Genomic DNA, 25766 nt, shown 5'->3' with positions numbered 1-25766 from the left:
TCGTTGCAATGTACTGTACATGTACAGCTGTTTGTGGTAACGCACCTCCCCCGATGCTGTACATGTATGGCTGATCTCGTGAAGGAGCTAAACTGTAAAGTTTGGCGAAGGAGTAATAGTACTATGAGGTTGCTTTTCATCCTCCTTGGCTGTCCTTGGTCTTTTACTTGTACTGAAATTAAATCTTAATGTTTTAGCATATTAAGACATTTTGAACAATTTTATCCTTCCATCTTAGTGGGAACAGTTTGGGGAACACTCTTTTCTGCTCCTTCATGACTATACCCAGTGCACAAGGTCCATAAAGGCATGATTGGATGAGTTTGTTGTGGATGAAGAGAACGGTCCAGGGATGTGACCTCAACTCCATCAAACACCTTAGGGATGAACTAGAATGGAGATTACGAGCCTTGTGCATCAGAGTCTGACCACACATATGCTCTTCTGGATGATTAGGCAAAAGTTCCCATAGATACACTCCAAAATTTTATAAAAAACTTTTCCACAGGCATCTGTTATAGCTGCAATGGGAGCAACCAACCATATGAACTTTGAAAAATGAAGTCCCATTCCCATGTAATTCTTAAACATTAAAATAATTAAATTTCACTGATGAAAATAAAAGCTATTAAAAAAAAAACAAAAGAATGTAATACAAATTTAATTCTCACTAAAAACAATGCATTTCGTGTGATCCTGAAAGGCAAATTGTCAGCAGGTATATTTGCTATGTATCTGAAGACAGCAGGAGATACAGGTTGAAACCCAGAATTCAGGAATGTCACTTGTCAAAGAGCATGCTGTTGTTTGCTAACTATGAACGATTTAGCTCTAATAGTTTAACATTGCCAAACTACACTAGTTTAGAAGGTCCCCTCCCCCTGTGATAAGTATATCACTGTCTATAGACTATGTACACAGATCCTGATGTGGGCGGGGTTAGCTTTCTCAGCTCTGCTGCATTACTAAATCTAAAAACTCTGATTGTGTCAGAACGACTGCACCCCGTAAACTAAGTGACACATCATTGGAATCAGCTTCTCTTTGCCTACATTACACTACTCTCAGATGAGGTAGCAAAAGCCTGCTGACAAATTCCCCTTAAGGGCCATACAAAATGTGTGTTTTTTTGTTGTTTTTTGTGCATTTTTGCTCTTTTATTTTAATGCTTTAGACATGGCTTCTTTCAGATGTTTGCCCAGAAACAATTTTTTTCAAAAGTCAGCTGCACTTCTTAATACAGTTGAAAGATTTTCAGCAAACTTGGTATGAATTTAGCCAAATGTGTATCTAGGGCCATGTATAAAAACTAGCCACTTATGTCTTATGCTTGGTTTTATTTCTTTTCTTTCAATAAACATTTGTCAGCTTATTTTATGTTTTTCTTTCTGCAATGTTAATAACATATGACAATATTATACTGTATTTAGGTACTTGAAAAACTAAAGAATGGGAATTTTTCCTTGAATAATGAAACATTTAACTTTGACTCATCTGGAGATACCTTGATTGGATATGATTTGCTTACTTGGGATCTAACTAGTTCAACTGCCATGATTAAGATTCTTGGTAAATATGAAATATCAGAAAGCAAGATCTACATAAACAAAAGTCTAATTCGCTGGAATACAAAAAATAATGAGGTAACAAAATGATGTAAAAAATTCTATGAACAATTGTAAGAGACGAGTTAAGCTGTATGCCTATGTTCTGGAAGTAGCAGTGTATCTTCTCTGTGTCCAAAACGCTGCCTTCTGTGAACTCAGGTAAATCTGCATCTGTTCACTAAACACTGCTGATACACTGCATTGAATATATTCTATTGATTAAATTTCTGTTGTGGAGACTAGCATCTCCACAAGAGATATTGACCTGCTGCGGTCCTAAAAGACACGCCATGTCAGTCTTCCGTGGGTGATCCGAAGGCGCACATGCACACATAGGGGGCATGAGATTTCTAAATATCCCATCCACTATGCTGTAACATCTGGCCACTGGAAATCGACGCTTCATAAATACTCAGCATCAAACCAGCAGCAATTCCTGATCGTGGGCACATACCCTTAGATGACCATATAACTGGGACGACTATCACAACGTAAAGCTCGGACTGGTTGGTGGCTATGATGATCCGAGTGTGACAACTGTATAGAAATACATGTAATGATCGGTTCTGAAGAGCTGACGGCCAGTCCCAGCATTGCGTTGCAATCCTCATCCAAGTTATATAATCATCTGACTTTTCCCTAAAGCATGTAAATTAGAGTACTGCTACATGAAAGAAGACAAATTGTTTTCTGGACTTTCTGCTAGTAGTCCCATTGAATAATGCTGCGGATAGCTTCTACCAAACTAAACCAGTGGTTTAAAGCCACCAATATTATATAAAAGAAATACTATGTGGGCAACTTATGTTCGGTGCTTTTGTCCCTTCAGTTGTCTTAATTGCTTTAAAGGGAATCTGTCACCCCTTTTTTTGAGATATCATATAATGATATCATTCAATTGTGTGTCACATAAGGATTCTCTTAGTACTTTTGCTTCCCCCTGACAACGCACCTTTCATGCATAAATAACTTGTTTATATCGGTTCAGATGTATGTAAACTGCCGCTGTCCGGTCCACTGGGCGGGGCTTATTCAACTGCTCCCCCTCCCTGTCTTGCTCTATGCATTTCTTCTTGTGTACAGCAAGACAGGGAGGGGGGAGCAGGTGAATAAGCCCCGACCATTGGACCGGACCGTGGCAGTTTACATATATCTGAACTGATGTAAAAAAAGGTTTTTATGCAGGAAAGGTGCGAGGTCAGGGGGAAGCAAAAGTACTAAGAGAATCCTTATGTGACACACAATTGAATGATATCATTATATGATATCTCAAAAAAGGGGTGACAGATTCCCTTTAAGGAAAAACAAAGAAGATATGTTCACATAGGTTTTACAGGCGTTTTATTTTTGAGTGGGTGAAAAAAAGAGGTAAGAAAACGCTTGATAGACTCTTCTTGCTCACTTGTGTATTGTAAAACGACATTGTTGTTCATGTGTTCTGGCTTTTGAGCATTTTTTAATCACTTTACGTAATGCCTTGTGGGAAAATGAAAGTGAATATCACTTCTGAGTGTCTCCTGATGGAAAATTCCCCAAACCAAGAACTGTCCTAAATTACTTTAGGAAAAAACATCAAAAACACTTGAAACACTCTTGAAAACCGCTTTAAAGGGAACCTGTCTTCAGGTTTGGCCGATACGAGTTACATCCACTGCCTTTCAGGACTGATATACAGCATTATATAATGCTGTATATCTGCCCCTAACCCGATCTGTAAGAAAAGAAAAATAACTTATTATACTCACCTGCGGGGCTGTCCAGTCTGAGGGGTGTTGCTCTTCTTGGTATGGTGCCTCCCATCTTCTTGCGATGCCATCCTCCAGCTTGCTTCATGTGGTTGACGCGTCCCTGTATCATCCACACAGTCTGCTCGGCATTGCGCTCCTGCTCAGGCGCACTTATCTGCCCCATTGAAGGCAGAGCAAAGTACTGCAGTTTGCAGGTGCCGGAAAAGGTCAGAGAGGCCCAGCGCCTGCGCACTGCAATACTTTGCTCTGCCCTCAACAGGGCAGAGAAGTGCGCCTGTGCAGGAGTGCGATGCCAAGCAGACTGTGTGGATGATGCAGGGATGCGTCATCTACATGAAGCAAGCAGGAGGGCGGCATCACAAGAAGATGGGAGGTGCCGGACCAAGACCAGCGGCACCCCTAAGACAGGACCGCCCCACAGATGAGTATAATAAAAGTTATTTTTCTTCTCTTACAGGTGGGGTTGGGGGCAGATATACAGCATTATAAAATTCTGTATATCAGCCTTGAAAGGCGGTGGCCGTAGCTTGTATCAGCCAAACCTGCTGACAGGTTCCCTTTAAGAAATGCTTGCCAAAATGAAAACTCCTCCAAAAGAAGTAGAGTTTGATAATGTGGTTTCCACGAGAAAAGCATTTTTGACTGCCTGAAAACAGCTCAGTGTACACATAAACAATAAGTCAGCTTTAGCCTTATCATGGAATGGTTGTCTAATGCCATTAATTTTACTTCATTGGGGCCTCACATTTTGGAAAATTGAAGTGTTTTCCTGAACAAATTAGCTAGCTTTTCTTGAATGTTGATGGATTTATTTCTTATACAAGTTAAACCTTTTTCACACTCCATGTATGAGTTCTTTCTGTGAAAAGCACGGATAGAAATTGTACCCATTTTAGTTTGTGGGGCTGTTCTCAAGTTCGATTTTAATCTTGAGTTTTGGATCAATCTCACCAATGCAAATATATGGGTCCATTAAAAATTGAACAGCACTGGGATACCATCCCTGTGCTGTCTGTTTTTCCCAGACTGTTTGATATGAGATCCTTGAGTTTTTTCATCTGTAAAAAGTGATGAAACTATGACCAAACTATGTTGGTAAAATCTGCCATTGATTTTTCTCATGTGCAAAAATAATGGTCTATGTGCCATCACTGTATATATTTTTTATCAGCATTTCACTAGAATTTGGTCAGAATGTCAGTTTTTACCATCAGAATTTGGTCAGAGTTTCATCGCTTTTTCTTAAATGAAAAAAATAAAAAGGATAAAAAGCTAAAAAATGGACACTACACAACTGGTATCCAATTGCTGTCTGATTTTTTTTTTTCACAAACCCTTAGGCCGGGGTCACACTAACCTGCGCAAAATACGGTCGGCAGATTACAGGCGTAATACGGATGAATGACCCCTAAATAGTGCTCCGTAGGTCATCCGTAAGCAAGGTGCGGTCGCGTATTTTGCGCATGTCTGCATCCGTATGTAATCCGTATGGCATCCGTATGCAATCCGTATGGCGAGATTTTCTCGCAGCCTTGCAAAATGGACATTTAACGGTTTTGAGGCCTGCTAACAATTTAAATCATTAGCCTGCACCCTATTTATACACTCTGAAACAGGTGGCTGCCTCCATTCTGTCCATTTGTGAGCTTGCTTTCACGAGGTGTGTTGGTGTTCTTTGTGCAGCATGGCAGAGGGTCTGAGATTCAATACAACTGAGCAGGTTCTCTTTAACTGGCTTTTGTCACGGCGCTTTGGGCAACCATACCCAGTGATAGTGGATCCGCGGAGGAGGGAGATGCATCTGGGTCCATCCACTTTTGAGACAACGACTCACAAGAGGTCAATTTCACCGCCTCTATTCTTCTCTGCGGGAGCATCCTGAGAAATTTTACCAGTACTGTCACATGAGCATTTCCACATTTGATCGACTCTTGGAGACAGTGCGCCCTGGGATAACCTTTCAGGACACAAGGATGCGCAAAACGATATCTGCAGAGGAGCGACTTCTACTCACAATACGGTATGTACTACACAACCACATTCTCTATGTTCATAATGTGTGTGCTAAAGTATGTTTTTTTGCCTTCTTGGACAAAGTTTAATGCCCTCATCTTACTCCAAATATGTTTCAACTTACACACCAGAATGTTAGCTCTAATATGTCCTGCATATCACTTAGTCATTGTGCAACCAAATATGTGTGTGTTATTCTATCTCAATTCCTACCAAGTTTGGTTGGCATGTAACTGATGTTTTTGGACTTTATGCATTCTAAACTTATCAATTTATGTTGTTCTACAGCTTCCTGTCCACTGGCCTGTCTTATGCCGCCCTCCACCATGAGTTTCTCATTGGAAGATCAACCATTTCAGGCATAGTGAGGTCTACAGGTACAGAAATCTGGACAAGACTCCATCAAGTGGTCATGCCTGAGCCCAGGATGGAAGACTGGTTGAGGATATCAAGGGACTTTGAGGAGGACTGCCAGTTTCCAAATTGTATTGGGGCCCTGGATGGCAAACATATCTGGGTGCGTAAGCTGCCGAACTCTGGCTCCCAATTCTTCAATTATAAACAATACTTTTCTGTTGTATTGTTGGCTCTGGTAGACCCTCAATACAAGTTTATAATTGTTGACATTGGGGCCTATGGAAGGACAGGAGACTCTAGAGTCTTCAATACTTCCATAATGGCTCGGCGGCTACGCACCAACCAGTTGGATCTACCACAACCACGCCAGCTACCAGGCTCCCCTGAAGAATCAGTCCCTTATGTCCTTGTGGCAGATGAGGCGTTTCAGTTATCGCGCAATGTCATGAGGCCATATCCCCGGTGCAACCTTGACCACAGGCGCAGAATTTTTAACTTGCGCCTATCACGTGCTAGGCGACTGGTGGAGTGTTCCTTTGGGATTCTTTGTGCCAAATGGCGGGTACTCCAGTCTGCCATTCAGTTGAGTGAACAAAATGTGAATGAAGTTGTGAAAGCCTGTGTGGTTCTGCATAACCAGGATACATGATTGTTCCTCCTCTGATGGTGTTGTGCGTAGGCCGCACAATGTGCGCAGGGTGAGACCACCTATGAACCCTCAATGTAGACCGCTCTCTGGCCTCAAAGTGCGTGATATTTTCACTAATTACTTTATCTCACCTGAGGGGGCAACTTCTTGGCAAGAGCATGCTGTGTCTATGTTATGATTTGTTTCTTTAAGTGTGTCTAAATATATATTACTCAACCCCTTATGATTCTATGACTGTTTCATTGCATTGGTTCGTGTATGTTAGTATGTTGACAGGGTTTTTGAAAAATCACACAGAGACGTTAACTATAGTAGACAAATTTTTAGTTTTGCCTTTTTTTTTTTTTTTTTTAAAGGCAAACATAATATTGCCATATGAACATTTTGGCGATGGGCAAAATGTCCCTTTGTGCCTTCTTAAACTTTTTTGAAAAGTAACATTACATAACATAACCCCCCAAAAAATTAGGCAATAACAACATTGCTGCATGAGAATATTTAAATACAAAGGAAAAAATAGGTGAGCTCCATCAACAAAATTAATGCTAAAAGATAACACTCACATTTCTTCAGAATGTTTTCCAATCATAGAAATATTCCACCATGACAGGCAAGGCTACCTCATGGCTTTCAGACAGATATTACCTGTCTGTAGAACAGAGAATATTTAACCATGCTATACTGGAAAGGATGAAAAAACAAAACTCACTTGTTAAGACATAGAGAGAGCGTGATATTCTGAAGGCTGGTGGCCTTGATTTGTTACTATAGATTGCTAGCAAAAAAGGTGACTACTTCACTAAGGCCAGCACGCCTTTCCTAGGCATTAGCAAGTGAGTAGTGTATTTTCATCCTTTGACTTTACAGTATAGCGTGTTTAAATATTCTCTTTTGTACACACATGTAATATCTGTCTGAAAGGCGTGAAATAGCCTTGCCTGTCATGATGGATTCTTTAATATGATTGGAAAACATTGTTAAAAAATTAGAATACTAAATTAGGTAACAAAGTTTGGTGATGGAGAACACCTGTTTTTTCCTTTGTATTTGGAGCACCAGTTAAACCGCACTGGGCATCTACGGCCATCAAACTTATAAATCCTCATAGGTTGGGGAAGGGGAATGTGGAAGAGCAGCCTGTGGGTGCTGCTGGACACTGTGGCCAACATCGCCCTGTGTGGGGCCATACTGTTGCCCATGATGATGGAATTGTCCTGCCTCCTGGGACTGTTGGGGATACTGGCCAGAGTAATGATGATGGGGAGGGGCATCTTGTTGGCTGTGGTAGGCACGTGGCTCATACCCACCAAGATAGCCAGATCGTCCCCAACCAGGTTGGGACCAGCCTCCAACACTGGGTGGGTACAAGTGGCCATATTGGTGGGGTTGGCTAGAGGCTGACATTTGTGGCTGCTGAATAGAAGGTTGGGTAGTGGGAGGAAGGGGTTGAGGTGTAGGCCCACATATTAGAGGATGTTCGGACCCTGCTTGAGCAAGCATCTGTGTGGATGGTCTCATGCACATTAGATTTCGGGGGGAGAGCTGCCACCTCTCCAGATATTCAAAAAGCTCATATGGGGTATTGGGGGGTGCTTGCATCAAGCAGGATCTGAAAACATCCCCTAATACGGAGCCTGACCTCACGGGTAAGGGCACGGAGATAAAGGGTGAGGCTACGTGAGTAGGCCTCCTCCCCATCATCTGTAGTTACTCTTGATAAATAATTTAGCACCCCTGTGTCCACATTGGTCCTGCTCTCTTGAACAGTGACCTGGCGCCTTCTTCATGTTCGCCGGGATGTAACAGCAGCCTGTGGGGATCCCCTGATATGGCCAGTTGGGCTGCTGCTCAAGTTGCCCGGCTCTTCCAGGATGGGTGATGGGGCAGCAGCAGACCATCCTGGTGGTGTTGTGTGTTGGGCAGCCAATGGGTTGTCCTGTGATGCCTCATCTTCTGCCATCCTTCTTGTAGGGGGAGAAGATGGGGCAGCCACCTCATCCCCTACAGGATCTATTATGGGCTCTGTCTCTGAGGCCGTTCCTCGATCCGTAAGGTTGGATTGAGTTCTGTTATGAAATAGAATAGAGGCAAAAATACATCAATATTTTTGGCCCTGTAAAGTATTTGTGTAATGTGGTGTGAGGTATCTACTTACTGTCTCAGATCCAGAATTGGGGCGAGGAAGGAGAGCCGGTCATAATAGATGTATTTCCGGCGGTACTGGTCCCGGATGCTTCGCCAGCGTTTCATCACATCTTCCACTGCAATGTGACAGGAAATATTGTCAAATTCACATATTTGATAGGTCACATTTGCTACCTGTAGTCTAGGCATGGGGCCTTCTGGGGTGTGCTTTCTACCCATGGTGGCATATGTAATTGGGCAGATACACAGGGTCTCTTTAGCTACACTTAATAATTGTTTTGTCTAGGAGGATGAGGAGCTTGTGGCCTAACCCCAATTTATGGCTGTGTGAATCCACGTGTCACATCCAAATCTAACGGCCTCATGAGGCAAAAAGTACATGCACAGGAAGGGGGGATGCTGATTCTATATTCCTTTTTTGTTGCGCGCTAAGGTTACTCATGTTTTGCGCTGTACTTACGAATTTTATGCTGCTCCTCACGTGGTCGGTCACCAAAGTCATGGTACATCTGGCGACGATGCGCCTCCATGACGCCTCCTTTCTTGCCCGGTTTGCATAATTTGCATCCCGTTGGTCCCAGATTTCGGGACGCTCCTGCACCAGGACAATGAGCATCTCCACATTTATGTAAGTGGACGCCATGCTGCTGCTGTACTCCGTGGAGGCGTACTTCCGGGATGTCTGGAGCGCTTTTTGAGCTCATTTGCATGTCTAGGCTTCCGGATAATGGATTGGCCCATTTCATGTCACCAGCCAAAAGACCTGCGTATTGCTCGCAGGTCACACGTCTGGTCCGTGTGTAATCCGTATTTTTTGCGCACCCATAGACTTGCATTGGCGTACTACGGCCGTAGTACGCTGACAATCGCAGCATGCTGCGATTGGCACGGAGCGTAGGATACGGATGAGAAATATACGCCTGGTGCGAGTGACCCCATAGAGAATCATTTGTCCGTATCTAATGCGTGCTTTTAGCGCCTCTCACTCGGCCGTATTCCTCGCCAGTGTGACCCCGGCCTTAGAGTTGCAGGGGTGAGTGTAATATGAGACTTGGATCAAAATCGGACATAAAACAAGGATAAAACTGGTATGAGAAAAAAATCTCAGACTGTTTTTGTATACAAGAAAAATCACTGACATCTAAATGAGGCCTTAGCCAGAACCAGAATTGGGACATAAACATAGAAAAAGTATAATGGAAAGATTTGCAATTTTTCCTTATTTTGGAACAACTCCTGGTTATGACTGAGGTTGGTATTGGTGAATATTTTACAAATAATGTATTAATTACTTTACAGGTTCCTTTTTCAAATTGTTCCAAGTCTTGTATTCCTGGAAAGTATAGAAAGTATTCTTACATAAGCTGCTGCTATGAATGTGTTCTTTGTGCTAAAGATTATTACTCACCTATGGCTGGTAAGTAATATATTAACAGTCTTGAACTAAACTGCTTTAGCTTCTAATACTGACACGATTTCTCAGTTTGTGTACCATGTATAATGCAATTAAAATAAAATTCTCATTTAAGCAATTGCTAATTTTCTGTTGACATATTCCCTTGAGGCCTACAATTTTTCACATGCAATGGGGAAAATAAGTATTTAATTCGCTGCCGATTTTGCAAGTTTTCCCACCTGCAAAAAATGGAGACGTCTGTAATTTTTTAATGTAGGTACACTTCAACTGTGAGACACAGAATCTAAAAATAAAAAGTAAATTGTATGATTTTTACATAATTAATTTGCATTTTGTTGCATGAAATAATTATATGACACAATAGGAAAACAGAGCTTAATATTTAGTTCAGAAACCATTGTTTGCGTTTACAGACGTCCGATGTTAACTGTAGTTCTGGACCAAGTTTGCACACAAAGCAGCAGAGATTTTGGCCCACTCCTCCACACAGATCTTCTTCAGATAAAAATTGAAGACTACTCCATTCTTTGTAGGTGGAAAAACTTGCAAAATCGGCAGTGGATCAAATACTTACCTTCCCCTCTGTACATAAAAATACAGACAATTTTCATTTAGTGTTTTCGATCTGGGTTTCATCAGTGTTCGTCAATGTCTTAGTTTTTACCATTAGTTCTTTCCACTGATGAAAAAATAAATATAAAACTTCTCCTATTCACTATATATTAATCACAGACAGCAGGCAGATTGCACACAGATACCATCTCAGTGCCGTCCGTGATTCTCACTGACCCATTGACTTGTATGGATAATTGGATAATTTTGCTATTTAACTGAGATAAAAAAATAGTTGTCTATGTGAGCCCCACTGATTACTGCATACAATGACACTGATAGAACACGTATATGATGCACGAATGTAAATGAAGCCTTAAATGGGCCTCTATTAGGGCAACCCCTTCTCAATTACAATATTGTCCCCAGATAAAAAAAAAAAGCCTGCTCTCATGTCTTCTGGATGTCAAATGGCCACTGATTGGCTGCAGGGCTTGCATGACATAAGAATGTTACACAAGCCCCAGGAGAGCAGGTGTCAGCATCACTGGAACACCGTCCACAGTGGAGGGGAGTATTGGCTATTTTTATATTGCATTGGACAAATATAGTGATTGAGAAAGGGTTCCCAGAGTAATGGACAACACGGCTCTGTTTCTTCTACCTGTGAGGCAGTGACCCCTTTTACAGCTAGGGGGCACTGTGTGTTCTCCCCAGGATACATACAGAGGCATATTGAGGCTATGAGGATGCATTGTGGTCACAGGCATAGCTGGGATTGCAATGGGGAAGCAGTGACCGATGTCACAGGTAGGTGTCACTGTGAGTTCTCCCCAGGATATGCACAGAGGTGTATGAAGGCCAGAGGTGTGCATGGCTGTCACAGACATAGCTGTGACTGCAATGCAGACTGATAATAAAAGTGTTAGTCTTGGACATGTTAGTGTCGAAGACAGTGGTAGGGAAAAACTGCTCTGGATGTTGTGTTTGAAACAGGTTGCAGTATGATAGTGTTGCAGTCTGTTCCATTCCAGATCCAGGTTTTCCATGTGGCTGGAAGTGATAAAAGCCCTGCAGGAAAGTGTTAGTGAGATCTGAATAGGTGTGACGACTCCTGGAGTGGACCCTCTGGGTCATGGCACCAACCCGCCCAAGGCGAGCTGACCTAGTGAGCACCACCCCCTATACAGGGAGTGTCAGGGGCAAGCTGTTTCGGGGTATTGTCTGTGGATGGATACCATGTTTTGGCATAGGTGGTTTCCTTCATTGGAGACTGCCCTTCCCGTGGTTGTTCCTTCCCGGGGAAAGACCTGGCTAGTCATTGCTTGCGTTGAGAAACATGTGATGGTGTCCCGCGGCTTGTGTTTTGCATGTTTTTGCATATTTCCCATAAGGGCTGGGGGCATTGCTCTAGAATCACTGCGTTGAGAAACATGTGATGGTGTCTCCGCAGTGTTGGATGTTGATCTCCATGAGTTCATTCATCCTCATTTTTCACAGTCTTTTAATAGGCATTGCTCCTACCAGCCAGTTTCCTACTCCACACTGATGATTGGCAATACCCCAAAACAACTGTCTGTGGATGGATACCATGTTTTGGCATAGGTGGTTTCCTTCATTGGAGACTGCCCTTCCCGTGGTTGTTCCTTCCCGGGGAAAGACCTGGCTAGTCATTGCTTGCGTTGAGAAACATGTGATGGTGTCTCCGCAGCTTGAGTTTTGCAGAATACAGAACTAGACAGCAGGTGTGCCAGGAGGCACAACAGAGTACTGGAACGGAGTACAGGATAGAGCAAGTGCCAGGAGGCACAACAGAGTACCAGGCAGAGTGAAAGACCAGAGCGTGTGCCAGGAGGCACAACGGAGTACAAGGCAGAGTGCAGGATCAGAGCGTGTGCCAGGAGGCACAACGGAGTACAAGGCAGAGTGCAGGATCAGAGCGTGTGCCAAGAGGCACCATAGAGTACAAGGCAGAGTACAGGTTCAGAGCGTGTGCCAAGAGGCACAATAGAATACAAGGCAGAGTGCAGGTTCAGAGCGTGTGCCAAGAGGCACAATAGAATACAAGGCAGAGTGCAGGTTCAGAGCGTGTGCCAAGAGGCACAATAGAGTACAAGACAGAGTGCAGGTTCAGAGCGTGTGCCAAGAGGCACAATAGAGTACAAGGCAGAGGACCCGAATACAGCGCACAGCCAGGCAGGGACACGGCAGACCAAGCCAGGAAGTACAACAATAATTAGGCACCTCCCATAGGAAGAGGTAGCCTGATATAGCACCTGAGTCCTAGAACTTCCGGGTCAAGTCCTCTAGTATTATAGAGAGGGCAAGACCAAAGACAGAGCTGGGCAGAGCGCGCGTGCACACTGGAACATAGCGCAACCACGGAGCTAGGAGCGAGAAGTGGGCGTGCGCACCTGATGGAACCTTCGGAGCGGCCGCGGCACCGAAGGTGGTGACGACGAACCCGAGGTCCCGCCCCCAGGTGGGAGTGGCGTGACAGGCGATGTGACAGTACTCCCCCTTTATGCCCCCTCTTTCTAAGGCTGGAAAGAAACTTAGACAAAATCAGAGGCGCATGGATATTCTCTCTGGGTTCCCATGACCTTTCTTCAGGACCAAAACCCTTCCAATCAATTAAGAAAAGAGTTCTCCCTCTTACCCTCTTCATGGCCAGAATGTCGTTTACCTCAAACTCGTCCCCCATGCCAACAGGCTGGGGAGTGTGGCCTGTAGAAGGATGGAACCGGTTCAGTACCACAGGTTTGAGGAGTGACACATTGAAGGAATTGGGAATATGGAGCGAAGGGGGTAATTTCAGTTTTTTCGCAGCATCATTAATGCGCCTGATGACCTCAAAAGGGCCAATGTAACGGGGACCCACTTTGTAAGATGGTACCTTAAGGCGAATGTATCTGGAGGAAAGCCACACCTTGTCACCAGGAAGATATGGGGGAACGTCCAGGCGCCTCTTGTCAGCATGTTGTTTCATCGTGTCACAGGCTTTCTCGAGAGCGGTTTTGGTCTCCTGCCATACCCTGGAGAACTCCACGGATAGAGAGTCGGCCGCAGGTACCCCCGAGACAGGAAGTACCGGAAGAGGCACACTGGGATGCTGTCCGAAAACGATGAAGAAGGGAGACTTGATGGACGATTCGCTGGAGTGGTTATTGTAGGCAAATTCAGCCCAAGTAGACCGACACAGTCGTTTTGATGAGCATTAGTAGAGTGCCAGAGATAGGATGTAAGGATGTGGTTTGTGCATTCCACTTGCCCATTGGTTTGGGGGTGATAGGCGGAAGAGAAGTCCAATGTCACCTTCATGAGTCCACAAAGAGCTCTCCAAAACCAGGACGTGAATTGAACCCCTCTGTCAGATACGATGTGCAGCAGGAAACAGTGGATTCTGAAGACGTGGGAAATGAAGATCTTCGCCAATTCAGCAGCCGAGGGTAGGTCGGGAAGAGGAACGAAATGAGCCATCATCGAGAATCGGTCTACAACCACCAGAACCACCATGCAACCGGAGGAGCGAGGCAAATCGGTAATAAAATCCTTGGCTATGTGCTGCCATTGAACCAAAGGTACAGGAAGCGGAAGCAGAAGACTGGAGGGTGTCTGTCTGGGTACTTTGTTCTGAGCGCAGGAAGGACAAGAGGCAACAAAGTCTTTGACATCCTGGGAAAGGGATGGCCACCAATAATAACAGGAAATCAAGGAAAGAGACTTCTTGATACCAACGTGGCCGGCAATCTTGGACGAATGTCCTCAGTTCAACACTCGTCTCCGGTTGTTCTCAGCCTCAAAGGTTCTTCCCGGAGGTAACATGGTCAACCAGATAGGAGCCACGGTATTCACCTTAGACAAGTCGATGATATGGGAAGGCTCTTCCTCAGCCTCAGTTGACTGGAAAGACCTAGACAACACATCCGCTTTAACGTTTATATCGTCGGGCCGAAAATGAAGCTCAAAGTCAAAGCCGGCGAAGAACAGGGACCACCTAGCTTGGCGGGGGTTGAGTCTCTGAGCGGACTGGATGTACGCCAGATTCTTATGGTCAGTATAGATCTTGAACGGATGTATGGCGCCTTCCAGTAAGTATCTCCATTCTTCCAAAGCCAATTTAATGGCCAACAGCTCTTTGTCGCCGATGGAGTAGTTTCGCTCAGGCGGGGAGAAAATTTTAGAAAAGAAGCCACAGGTGACTAGGTGTCCGGAAGATGACCTCTGCAGAAGGACTGCGCCGACCCCGGCAGAAGATGCATCCACCTCGAGGGTAAAAGGTCTTATTAAACTCAGGACGATGAAGCGCTGGAGCTGAGGCGAAGGCTCGTATCAAGGCCCGGAAAACTTCTTCTGTCTCTGAGGACCAAGCATTCGGGTTAGCCCCTTTGTGGATTAGGGAAGAGATAGGACGAACCAACAAAGAAAAATGGGGGATGAACTGCCGATAGTAGTTTGCAAAGCCGAGGAAACATTGGATTGCCTTCACTCCATGCAGCCGTGGCCAATCGAGAACGGCAGACACTTTCGCCAGATCCATTCGTAGACCGGAGTCTGAAATAATGTACCCAGGAATAGCAAGGACATTTGTTTGAAGACACATTTTTTGAGCTTGGCGTAAAGGCAGTTCTCCCTTAAGCGCAAGAGGACTTGGCGCACATTTTTTCTGTGAGCAGACAGATCAGCGGAAAAGACGAGAATATCGTCTAAGTAGACTACCATGCAGGAGTACAGAATATCCCGTAAGACGCCATTCACGAACTCCTGGAATACCACTGGGGTGTTGCAAAGGCCGAAGGGCAAGACCAAGTACTCATAGTGACCGTCTCGGGTGTTAAAGGCGGTCTTCCACTTGTCACCGGAGCGAATGTCACTAAGTTGTAGGCCCCACGAAGATCCAACTTGGTAAAAATTCGTGCTCCTCTTAGTCGGTCGAAGAGCTCCGGGATTAGTGGTAGTGGGTACTTATTCTTGACTGTGATATCATTCAGCCCTCGATAGTCTATGCAGGGACGGAGGGAGCTATCCTTCTTTTTGACAAAGAAGAATCACGATCCTGCGGGTGAAGAGTACTTGCGGATGAAACCCCTGGCTAGATTCTCTTGGATATAATCTGGCATAGCTTGGGTTTCCGCAGGCAAAAGCAGGTAAATTCTGCCCCTGGGTGGGGTAGCGCCAGGAACGAGGTCAATCGGGCAGTCATATGGACGATGAGGAGGCAGAGTCTCAGCCTCCTTTTTGTCGAAGACATCCGTGAAAGACCAGTAAGCCGACGGCAGACCTGCAGGTGCCGAGGACGGACAGGTAAAGTTAATGGGATGGACGGACGACAAGCACTTCTTCTGACAAGATGGCCCCCAGCGGAGTATGTCACCCCACCGCCAGTCCAGGGTTGGTTCATGAGTCCATAACCAAGGGAGACCAAGAATCAGTCCGTGGGACATAGTCGACAGGACATGAAAGGATATCTTCTCCCGGCGCAGAGCTCCAATCTGCATCTCAATTTCCTCGGTGATATGGGTAACGGTCTTCTGCAAGAGTTTACCATCGACCGAAGCAATTAGCCGAGGAGTCTCCAGGGATCTGACAGGAATCCAGTATTTTTCAACCGCCTCGAGCCTAATAAAGTTCCCTGCCGCTCCTAAGTCTAAGAATGCCTCTTCAGAATAGCGCTTAGAGTCCACATGCAACAGAACAGACACGATCAAGGGGGGAGAGGAGTCACGTATACCCAGGGAGGCCTCTCCTACCAATCCTAGGCGGAGAAGTTTCCCGGCTTCTTGGGACAGGAGCGAGGGAGATGAAAAGGCCTTCTCTCTCTGGCTCATTCACGGGCACGCTCTTGGAACCGCAGGTCTATGCGTATCGCCAGAGAGATCAGATCCTCTAAAGAGGTGGGGGTATCCCAACCTGCCAGTTCATCTTTGATCCGACCTGACAGACCACGCCAAAAGACCCCTACGAGGGCCTCGTTGTTCCAACCTAGTTCGGAGGACAAGGTACGAAACCGGATGGCATACTGTCCCACCGATAGGGTACCCTGATTGAGGTTAAAGAGGGACTCGGTGGTGGAAGTCAGATGGTCGAGTTCGTCGAACACCTTGAGGAAGGTGTCCAACAAAGTGGAAAGCGGAGAAATGAGTGGATCATTACGCTCCCAGAGGGGATTCACCCACGCTAACGCCTCCCCCTCTAAGTGGGAAACAATAAAGGCTATCTTAGCACGCTCGGTTGGATAGTGCTGCGGCAAAAGCTCAAAATGTAACTGGCATTGGTTCAAAAATCCACAACAAAACTTAGGATCACCACTATAACAGGGTGGCTTGCATAAGTGCGGGTGCGGGGCCGAGGACAGTGCAGAAATGGATTGTATGGAAAGGAGCCGATTCTCTACCGACGCCATATAGTTGAGGATATGGACCTGGGTGTCGCGTTGCTGCGTGAGTTCTTGCTGGAGGCTGGCCAACTGGGAAGCATTCCCAGGGTCAGAGGACTGAATGGCCGACAAACAGGACTCCATAGATTTCAGAGAGGACACAATCCTAGTCTGACTCTCCCGGAGGGACACCAGTTCTTTTTGGACAGGCGCCGCGGTACCAGCGGAGTCCATGGCCTGATTATACTGTGACAACTCCTGGAGTGGACCCTCTGGGTTGTGGCACCAACCCGCCCAGGGCAAGCTGACTTACTGAGGACCACCCCCTATACAGGGAGTGTCAGGGGCAAGCCCCAGGGGGTTAGGTACCACGACTGCTGGCACCAGGTGGCCGGCTCACAGGAAACACGAGTGAGTGTGTCTGCAGGAACGTGCAAAGCGGGATGCGTGCAAAGGAGCACACCAGAATGCAGAGCTAGACATCAGGTGTGCCAGGAGGCACAACAGAGTACTGGAACAGAGTACAGGATAGAGCAAGTGCCGGAGGCACAACAGAGTACCAGGCAGAGTGCAGGATCAGAGCGTGTGCCAGGAGGCACAATAGAGTACAAGGCAGAGTGCAGGTTCAGAGCGTGTGCCAAGAGGCACAATAGAGTACAAGGCAGAGGACCTGAATACAGCGCACAGCCAGGCAGGGACACGGCAGACCAAGCCAGGAAGTACAACAATAGTCAGGCACCTCCCATAGGAAGAGGTAGCCTGATATAGCACCAGAGTCCTAGAACTTCTGGGTCAAGTCCTCCAGTATCATAGAGAGGTCAAGCCAAAGACAGAGCTGGGCAGAGAGCGCATGCACACTGGAGCATAGCGCAACCACGGAGCTAGGAACGAGAGGTGCACGTGCGCACCCGACGGGACCCTCGGAGCGGCCGCGGCACCAGAGGTGGTGACGACGAACCCGAGGTCCCGCCCCCAGGTGGGGGCGGCGTGACAGTAGGTCTGAGAGAGTGCTTAGTGAGTCTCAGGTGTGTCAGGGCCAGAGTAAGGCCTGGCAACCCGCAGTGTACACAGAGATGCAAGTCATCCACAGTGACTGGCCTCGGATGTGGACAGTCCTGTGCCCGGCTGTGAATCAGACGTGGATGTCCTGTGCCCCAAAGAAGACTGGTGTGTGTAACGATTGCAAAACAGGTGGATATGGTGTCCGGCTGTGATCCGGAGGATATCCTGGACTGTGTACGGCTGTGTGAGCAAAGAGACTGTGATGCAGCGGTGCAAGACACCCACGGGAACTAATCAGAGGAGGACTAGCGTGTGTAGTGCCTGCAACATGTAATGCTGTGTGAATAGAGTCTTGGATACGGCGCATAGACACCCACGGGAACTAGTCAGAGGAAGACTGGCGTGTTTAGTGTCTGTAAAATGAAGGATGCCGTATAATATATTTTTATATATATATATATATTCTGCAAAAGGGGAAATGGATACTAATTATATGCACTGAAGTTACATGCACTTGTGTGGTTTGGACCTTTAATGCTTTGTGGAAACACATTAAAGAGACTTTTGTGTTTGAACTTTGTGGGTCACTGCCTCTTCACTGTGTACAGTGCTACCACTGCCTTACATACCATTATGGCTTCTATTCATAAAGAATTATGCATTTATAACAGATCTATTTTCTCATGATTCCTGATAGACCCCACTGATTCATTTTGGGGTATGTCATGTATTAGGTGCTGGTATTTTATTTTTTTTTTGGTGGCAAAAATAGAATTTGACACCAGGCAAATCTTGCTGTTAAAAATAACTTTGTCCCTGAATGATAGAAAAAAATGGTACAATGAACAGAACCTGAAGTATTGGTCCAGATTTTTATTGCAAATATTGTTAAACCCAGTTCCTCTGATTACCAGGAAGATAACATCTAATAATAATCTATGGTACACATTGTGGATGTGTGATCGGAGTGGCATGGTGGTTCATTGATCAGTTCTTTATGTTCCAAAATTACACATCTTATTAATATTTCTTCCCCAGATATGACTGAATGTCTGCAGTGTCCTTCCTTGCAATGGTCAAACAATGGGAGCGATCGATGTACAAACCGGACAATTGAATATTTTGATTGGAAAGACCCGTATGCCATTACACTTTATGTTTTCTTTGCCATTGCATTTCTTCTTTTGATATTATCAACAATTTTATTTGCTAAACATTTTGATACGCCAGCAGTAAAAGCAGCGGGGGGCTACTACACCTTTTTATTAATGATATCACTGTTTATTAGCATGATGAGCATTGGATTTTTTATTGGAGAACCAAACAATACCATCTGTAAAATCAGACAACCTCTCTTTGGAATTAGCTTCACTATCTCTGTATCTTGCATCCTGGTAAAATCAATCCGAATCCTGATAGCATTTGAGTCTGCCAAAAAATGCAAAGTATTAGTTCAGCCAAAGTACCTGCCAGCGGTTATTATTATTACATTAGGCGGTATTCAGGTGCTTATCTGTACACTATGGCTACTGATGAATGGACCTCACCGTCAGCACTACAACGTGAATGACATCATAATACTGAAGTGTGATGAAGGGTCATATGCAGCCTTCGGCGTCATGCTTGGCTACATTGGGCTTCTTGCATTAATTTGTTTCCTTCTAGCTTACAAGGGCAGAAAACTACCTGAAAAATACAACGAGGCTCGATGGATCACATTCAGCATGCTGGTCTATATGTTTGTGTGGATTCTCTTTATCCCAATCTATACAAACACTACAAGTGGCAAGTATCTTTCAGCTGTGCAAGCTGTTGCCATCCTAGCCTCAATATATGGAGTCATATCTTGTCATCTTTTGCCAGGTTGTTACATCTTAGTTTTTAAAAGAAAGACTTGCACTCGAGAAAAATACCTGCAGAGTATCTTTTCTTTTTATAGAGCTAGAAGTAAGGTGCAGTCATTTTGTAAGGACAAGATAAAAATAGAGGTTCCTGCCGCTATTGTAAAACCAGATATTGTACCTATCCAGTCATCTCAAGTGACGTTGGGCTCTTTAGCTGAAGCAAGGAAAAGACATTATAGCTGTTAATAGAGAAAAAAAAATCTAAAAAGAAAAAAAAAATGGTTTCAAGGGGTTGGTTTATCAATTATATTGATTTTTCTAGATGTATAGTGCAGAATTTGCAAATTATTTATCTCTTGGTTCAGTACAAGGTTATATTTGCGTCTAGTATGTTTTAAGAATAAATGACAATGAAGTATATGTTATACCATTACTGTTTTATTCTGTAAATTATGTGTCGATTACATAGTGACTGGTAAGAAGAAAACACAAAAAAGATAAAAAATGGCCCACACACCTTCAGTATTATATTAACTTCTTTACGCCCAAGGGTGGTTTGCACGAAAATGACTGGGCCAATTTTTACAATTCTGACCAATGTCCCTTTATGAAGTAATAATAACTCTGGAACGCTTCAACAGATCTTGGCGATTCTGAAAGTATTTTTTCGTGACATACTATACTTCACAATAGTTGTAAAATTTATTATTTTATATAACATGTTTATTTGTGTAAAAAAATGGAAATTTGTCAAAAATTTTGAAAATTTTGCAATTTTCAACCTTTGAATTGTTATGCCCTTAAAACAGAGAAATATGTCACTCAAAATAGTTAATAAATAACATTTCCCACATGTCTAATTTACATCAGCACAATTTTGGAAGCAAAATTTTTTTTGTTAAGAAGTTATAAGGGTTAAAATTTGACCAGCGATTTCTCATTTTTACAACAAAATTTGCAAAAGCATTTTTTTAGGGACCACCTCACATTTGAAGACACTTTGAGGGGTCTATATGGCAGAAAATACCAAAAAAGTGACACCATTCTAAAAATTACACCCCTCAAGCTGATCAAAACCACGTTCAAGAAGTTTTTTAGCCCTTCAGGTGTTTCACAGGAGCAGAAGTAACGTGGAAGGAAAAATGAACATTTTTTAGTCACAAAAATAATCTTTTGGCAATTTTTTTTATTTTCACAAGGGTAAAAGGAGAAAATCAGCAGCTTATGTTGTTGTGGGGGGAACCACTGTTTGGGCGCAGCTCGGAAGGGAAAGCGCGCCGTTTGACTTTTTCAAACTGAAATTGCCTGGAATTGAGATCGGACACCACGTCCCGTTTGGAGAGCCCCTTGTCATGATCTCAGTGCGGGTTTGACTCGCACACGTGGGGTTAATGTTTGGAACCAGTGCTGATGACTGGCATTTCTGGGGTTAAAGGTTGTGATCCCGGTGCAGGCTTACCTGCACACCTGGGGCTATGATTGTGGCCTCTCCCTGGTTCTGGGGGAGGCTTCTTATAGCCTCAGGACGCTCCCATCCCTGTCAGTTATACTTTCGCCCTTGGCATTGTGTGGTGACCCCTGAGTGTGTTTGTGCTGTGTTCTGGATTCGGGGTGTCCCGGGGCTGAGGATTCTGTTCAGCGGTTAAAAGATACATGGGCAGAAGTCCAGCGGCGTATATCTAGGTCTCAAGGCAGGTATAAGTTTTTCGCGGACAGGAAACGAACACCTGGTCCCATGTTTCGGGTGGGAGAGAAAGTTTGGCTCTCCACGCGAAACATTAAGTTAAAGATTCCGTCAGCCAAGACCCAAATTCATTGGCCCGTACAAGATTGTGGAAAAAATCAATCCAGTGGCGTATAGGCTGTGCCTTCCACCCTCTTTCAAGATCCCTAACGTCTTCCACAAATCTTTACTGAAACCTTTTGAAGCAGTACGGGGAGACTCCGAGTCTGCTGCTCCTCCGGTTTTGGTCGAGGGGCAGGTGGAGTACGAGGTTGGTCATATCGTAGATTCCAGGTTGGTACAGCGGTCGGTACAGTACCTGGTTCATTGGAAGGGGTATGGACCGGAGGACAGGTCCTGGGTACCAGCCCGGTTGATGCATGCTGATCGCCTGGTGCGGGCTTTCCATGCTAAGTACCTGGGCAAGCCTGGGGGTCCAGAGGCCCCCGTTGAGAGGGGGGTACTGTCATGATCTCACTGCGGGTTTGACTCGCACACGTGGGGTTAATGTTTGGAACCAGTGCTGATGACTGGCATTTCTGGGGTTAAAGGTTGTGATCCCGGTGCAGGCTTACCTGCACACCTGGGGCTTTGATTGTGGCCTCTCCCTGGTTCTGGGGGAGGCTTCTTATAGCCTCAGGACGCTCCCATCCCTGTCAGTTATACTTTCGCCCTTGGCATTGTGTGGTGACCCCTGAGTGTGTTTGTGCTGTGTTCTGGTTACTTGATTCTCTGTGTATGACTCGGTCTGTTCCCTGGATATCGCTTTGGATTCTGCCTGGTACCTTATATGTCTGTTTGGTTTTGATCTCTGCTTGGCCCTGATTATCCGCTCTGTCTCCTCCCTGGTACTGTACTGTGATCCTGTGTATCACCTTTGGCTTTGTCTGACCTCCCATCTGTTTATCTCTCCTGTACCTCGCTGGTCTGTACTGTGCATAACCTCTGCTTTGCTTGGACTCTGAGTTCTCTTCCTTCTCTGTGTGCAGGATGCTAAGCCCCGCCCCCTTGCAGTCACATGACCATTCACATGACCATAGGTCCTATGCTGGCTTCCTAAACTTCAGCATCCACAGGTCCTGTGCATCGGTACTTTCTGGCTGTACCTGACCCCGGTACCCCTACTTTGCGGGTGAGTCACTGCTCAGCGGAGGCTGCACGCCGGCGCTGACACTCAGGACACGCGCACTGGCTCAGTGAGCAAGTACAGTGCGGTGTTCCTGACATTCCTGATGTGCCTAAACAGTAGAAACCCCCTAGTGATCCCATTTTGGAAACTAGACCCCATAAGGAACTTATCTAGATGTGTGGTGAGCACTTTGAACCCCCAAGTGTTTCACTAAAGTTTAGAATGCCCGGGCGTGAAAAAAGAAATTTCCACAAAAATTATCTTTTAGTCCAATTTGTTGTTGAGTACTATGGTACCCCATATGTGGGAGAAAACTACTGTTTGGGCACATGTCAGGGCTCAGAAGGGAAGTAGTGATGTTTTGGAATGTAGACTTTGATGGAATGGTCTGCGGGCGTAATGTTCCAGTTGCAGAGCCCCTGATGTGCCTAAACAGTAGAAACCCCCTACACGTGACTCCATTTTGGAAATTAGACCCCCTAAGGAACTTATCTAGATGTATGGTGAGAATTTTGAGCCCCCAAGTGTTTCACTAAAGTTTATAATGCCTGGTCTATAAATAAAAAATCCTATTTTTTTCCCAACAAAAATAATATTTTAGTCCCCAATATTTAATGTTCCCAACGGTAACAGGAGAATTTGGACCCCAAATGTTGCTGTCCAATTTGTCTTGAGTACGCTGGTATCCCTTTTGTGGGAAAAAATACTGTTTTGGCACACGACGGGGCTCGAAAGGGAAGTAGTGAAGTTTTGGAATGCAGACTTTGATGGAAAGGTCTGCTGGCATCATGATCCATTTGCAGAGCCCCTGGTGTGCCTAACCAGTAAGAAAAACCCACAAGTGACATCATTTTGGAAACTAGACCCCCAAGGAACTTATCTAGATGTGCCCCCTTTTTGGAGCTAATCTACCGTTTCCTGTAAATCTAAGTAAATTAGTAGTGCATGGAGGTGTGGTACAATTTGAAACAATATTTCATACACAGACTGTCATGATCCATGCGGGATCATGTCAGATAAGAGCACTGGTAACTTTTTTTCTTTCCTCTCTCTAAAGCTTTGTGCTTAGAGATAGTTTTGCCCCCAGTGGCCAGTATGGTCATTGCACTGGTGTGCTTAGAGATAGTTTTGTCCCGGTGGCCAGTATGGTCATTGCACTGGTGTTTTTAGAGATAGTTTTGCCCCCAGTGGTGGTTAGTGTAATTGCATGGGAATCACTAACAGGTGTGTTTACTCAATAAAGGTGTGTCAGTTGTGCTCACTCACGTTGGTGATATTGTTGGTCTTTTCCAACCATGCTGGGAGAAGGAAGGAGCTGAGGAGAGTCCAGGACAGCCCAGTCAGGGTCCTGGAGTGGCAGCTATGGTGTCAGCTAGGAGTTCGTGTAAAGCATGGTGGAGTGGCAGCTATGGTGTCAGTGAAGAATTCTTGCAAAGCTTGGTGGAGTGGCAGCTATGGTGTAGAGCTGCACTCAGTTGTTGGACTCTTTTGCTGGAAGCTGCACTCAGGTGCTGGACTCCGTTGCTGGACAGCTGCACTCAGGTGCTGGACTCCATTGCTGGACAGTGCACCCAGGCGTTGGACACAGTGGGAGGAAGATGCACTCAGGTGTTGGACTCTGTTGCCTGGAGCAAGTGCATCAGAGCAAAGCTAAGTGTTTCCCTGTTTGTCACTTTTCCTCATGTTGGTGTTAGTACAGCGCTGGGGACAGTGCCTGCACCACCCAGCTCCCTAGTAAGGAATAGGTGTAGGGTGTGCTAGGATGACAGGAATCCTGATCGGCGACAGGTGGGGAGCCTGTATAGGGAACATTAGGAGTGTTAGGGACACTGACTCAGGGGAGTGCAGGAGGTCTCCATATCCCCTGTTCCCTATCGCAGGGCCCACCGTTGAAAATGTTTCCCTATCCCCTGTGTCTTGTTGTATTAGTTACCGGCCTGCGGGCCGCATCACACTGGACAATGTCACGTGCCCCATCCTGTGTGACATGGCCAGTGGGCCGGTAACTAATACAACAGGACATGGCACATGGGATAGGGAAACATTTACAGGCATTCCTCACATGTATTTAGGCTGTCCAGCAGCCACAAATCATGCAGCTGCGTCGACACAAACTAAATCTCAGAGCATGTCAAAATACTCGGAGGACACCTGACCATGCTCGGGAAAACTCGAGTAATGAGTATACTCGCTCATACTACTAGTGAACAATACATTTTTTTATGAAGCACTAAAGAAGAAGCTCTCCCATCAAAGTTTTTATCCTCTTAATATATTGCAATTATAAGAGAAAGAACTAGGAGACACAGAAGCGCAACAGGGTCTTATCCGACGATAATGGAAGGGTAGGAAATGTGAGAACACTCACCTACTGTGGTTGCAAATGAGCAACATGAGATGGACATGTATTATAGCTGCTGCAAGACACCGATCACGTATGGACCCATAGAAAATAAAAAACAGGAAGGAGATGTCATTCAATGCACTGCTAATGGAAGCTCGATGACAAGATGAAATCAATAGTATTTTATTGTAAATGCTAACAGGTCAACGCATTTCAAGGTCTCACGGGACCTCTTCATCAGGACAAAAACCTTTGCTATCCTGAGCAGTTTATGAATTTTAAATAAACTTGCCTGGAAATTTCAGCATTACCGCTTCCTGTGCCTACCTTACAGATTTCTTCTATCGGTGTTCCAAATGTGGGCAGCAATCCAGGAAAACTCATAATGGCTGTGGACAAACTGCATGTCCTGGGTAAAATCCGCCATCCAGCAGGAGATGTCCGGCAGCATGGAGGAGCTTGTGAAGCATTTGGTCCAGGTGGAACATCAGCATAAGCTTGCAAGTCAACAGCAGCAAATCACGTAACAAGAAATGAATAAGCTCTTGGCACAGCAGCTCCAGCACTACCAGCAACAGCAACAGGAGGAGCTAATGTGACAAATAGAACTCCATGCAGAGGCGGTTCGTGGGAGGGGGTTTCCTTTCCAACCCTAGGTGATAACTCGTATGCCAGGAAGATGGTAAGAAGAGTATTGCAAAAGATGACCCTGGGAGTGACATTGAGGCATTCCTGACAGTTTTTGAGAGGGTTGTGGAGTGGGAGAAATTGCCTCCAGAGCAGTGGGCGGAGGTGTAGGAGCCATATTTCACAGGTAAGCTGCAGAAGGCCTATTATGACCTTGCCTTGCACGATGCTAA

General features: G+C 45.2%; 1 protein-coding gene across 1 annotated transcript in view; it reads left to right on the top strand.

Annotated features, from left to right (window-relative positions):
* The window catches only part of LOC141089497 (G-protein coupled receptor family C group 6 member A-like), a 61246-nt gene extending 41116 nt beyond the window's left edge, over positions 1-20130 (top strand). The window contains exons 4-6 of the mRNA XM_073575950.1: positions 1431-1643; positions 9819-9936; positions 18905-20130. Coding sequence (XP_073432051.1) covers positions 1431-1643; positions 9819-9936; positions 18905-19956 — 1383 coding nt within the window. The 3' untranslated portion in view covers positions 19957-20130. The remainder of the gene's footprint in view (positions 1-1430; positions 1644-9818; positions 9937-18904) is intronic.
* The last annotated feature ends 5636 nt before the right edge of the window (positions 20131-25766 follow it).

Source organism: Dendrobates tinctorius, unplaced genomic scaffold, assembly GCF_039654945.1.
Source record: "Dendrobates tinctorius isolate UK_male_01 unplaced genomic scaffold, ASM3965494v1 ptg000046l, whole genome shotgun sequence".
Classification (NCBI taxonomy): domain Eukaryota; kingdom Metazoa; phylum Chordata; class Amphibia; order Anura; family Dendrobatidae; genus Dendrobates; species Dendrobates tinctorius.
Note: the sequence above shows the minus strand (reverse complement) of the source record. Positions and strands in the feature narration are given on the sequence as shown.